This window comes from Colobus angolensis, unplaced genomic scaffold (genome assembly GCF_000951035.1).
Source record: "Colobus angolensis palliatus isolate OR3802 unplaced genomic scaffold, Cang.pa_1.0 Scaffold3413, whole genome shotgun sequence".
NCBI lineage: Eukaryota > Metazoa > Chordata > Mammalia > Primates > Cercopithecidae > Colobus > Colobus angolensis.
Genome location: NW_012116726.1, coordinates 1 through 1,860, shown reverse-complemented (window position 1 = coordinate 1,860; position 1,860 = coordinate 1). Strand labels below are relative to the sequence as shown.

The following is a 1,860-nucleotide window of genomic DNA, read 5'->3' as shown; positions in this document are numbered from 1 at the left end:
AGGAAGCAAAGGTTGCAGTGAGCCCAGATTGCACTCCAGCCTGGGTGACAAGAGCAAAACTGTCTCAAAAAAAAAAAAAGCTCCCTAATTCAAATTAGATGACAACTTACGAGTTCTTGTAATTCAAACGTAAAATGCAAAAAAGTGAGAAATCGGCCAGGCGCGGTGGCTCATGACTATAATCCCAGCACTTTGGGAGGCCAAGGCGGGTGGATCACAAGGTCAGGAGTTCGAGACCAGCCTGGCCAAGATGGTGAAACCCCATCTCTACTAAAAAAAAAATACAAAAATTAGCTGGGCTTGGTGGCGGGCACCTGTAATCCCAGCTCCTCGGGAGGCTGAGGCAGAGAATCGCTTGAACCTGGGAGGCGGAGGTTGCAGTGAGTCAAGATCGTGTCACTGCACTCCAGCCTGGGTGACAGAGGGAGACTCTGTCTCAAAAAAAAAAGAAAAAGTGAGAAATGACATGAGAAAGACCTTTGTCAATGTCTAGGAAATATATTAATATAAATGTATGTGTATGTATATGACATTATGCAGAATTTCTGGTTATAATAATATGGATATTTTATAGGCTTTGATCTTACTTAGCTAATACCTGTAGACTACAAAACACAGACTGTAATTCCTGTCTCTATGTTGGGCAATACTGCCATGCAGCCCAGGGCACTGAATGTGGATACTAACCAAAGCACTGATGCTTCACTGGCTTACCTGGTAAAAGATGGACCATCCCATCAGCAGTTAACAAGATGATAGGCAACCACCTTTCCAGTCCTTCTAATGCACGACCCAAACAAAATTTGTGCAAGTCAGAGAAAGAGGCAAAGTTTGCAAGTCTTCTCACTTCGTAGAACTGTGGGGGTGCCAACCAAATTTCTTTTGATAAGAAACTTTCAGTTGTCTCCGATGGAGATGACCACTGTGAAAGACAAAGGCAGGGTTTCCTAAGGTTTATGCCATAAACAATGTGAGACTTGAGATAGTCAGATCAGTACCTAAGGTAGAACTGAATGTGTAAAATGAATTCATTAATGCACCCTGTGAGATCCCTCCAAGACAACATGAAAAGATTCAGGGAAGAAAGCTGGGTTGATCCTCTTAAGAGGTTGCTTACTGGGACACTGATCCTCAGAACTAGTAAATAAACCAGGGCAGACCACCGAGGCTTGACCTGGGAGAGCTGTTCAGCCTAAGAGGTGGGAGATGCAAAGAGGGTAAGGTGGTTCTGGTCCCTGCTGAAAGAAGAAAGACTCCAAAGGGTAAACTCATCACAGTAGATTGAGAATTTGGTGCCTGTTTATTCTTCCAGGAAATGGGTACTTGGCTAGATCCTGAGGATATAATGATGAACACCACAAAGCTCTCCTAGGCCCTATGGGGACTTCAGCAACCAAAATGCTTTGTGATGCGGTGATGTGTGCCACATGGTACAACAGCAGTGAAGCATCAGGAGCAACAGCAGCTTTCAGGAAGTCACCCGGCATGACTCGGCTTACCGTCGAGAGAGTAATAACTTGGTAGGGTTTCACCCAAGCAGTGTTTGCCCGGTAAACTTCAGCGGCTTCATTCTGCTGTCCTTCCTGAGCCTTCTTTCCATAGACATTTAGATAAAAGGAGCTGATTCAATGGATACGGAATAACTTCAAAGGTTTTTGTTTTTGTTTTTGTTTTGAGATGGAGTCTCGTTCTGTCACCCAGGCTAGAGTGCAGTGGTGCGATGATTTTGGCTCACTGCAAGCTCCACCTCCTGGGTTCATGCCATTCTACTGCCTCGGCCTCCCGAGTAGCTGGGACTACAGGCGCCTGCCACCACGCCCGGCTAATTTTTTGTATTTTTAGTAGAGACAGGGTTTCACC

General features: G+C 45.2%; 1 protein-coding gene across 1 annotated transcript in view; it reads right to left on the bottom strand.

Annotated features, from left to right (window-relative positions):
- Window positions 1-1,620, bottom strand: part of LOC105519269 (nucleoside diphosphate-linked moiety X motif 19, mitochondrial-like) — a gene marked incomplete at its 5' end in the record, with an annotated part of 10,987 nt that extends 9,367 nt beyond the window's left edge. Inside the window, 2 exons of the mRNA XM_011952581.1 lie at window positions 715-922; window positions 1,500-1,620. Coding sequence (XP_011807971.1) covers window positions 715-922; window positions 1,500-1,620 — 329 coding nt within the window. The remainder of the gene's footprint in view (window positions 1-714; window positions 923-1,499) is intronic.
- Between the last annotated feature and the right edge of the window lie 240 nt (window positions 1,621-1,860).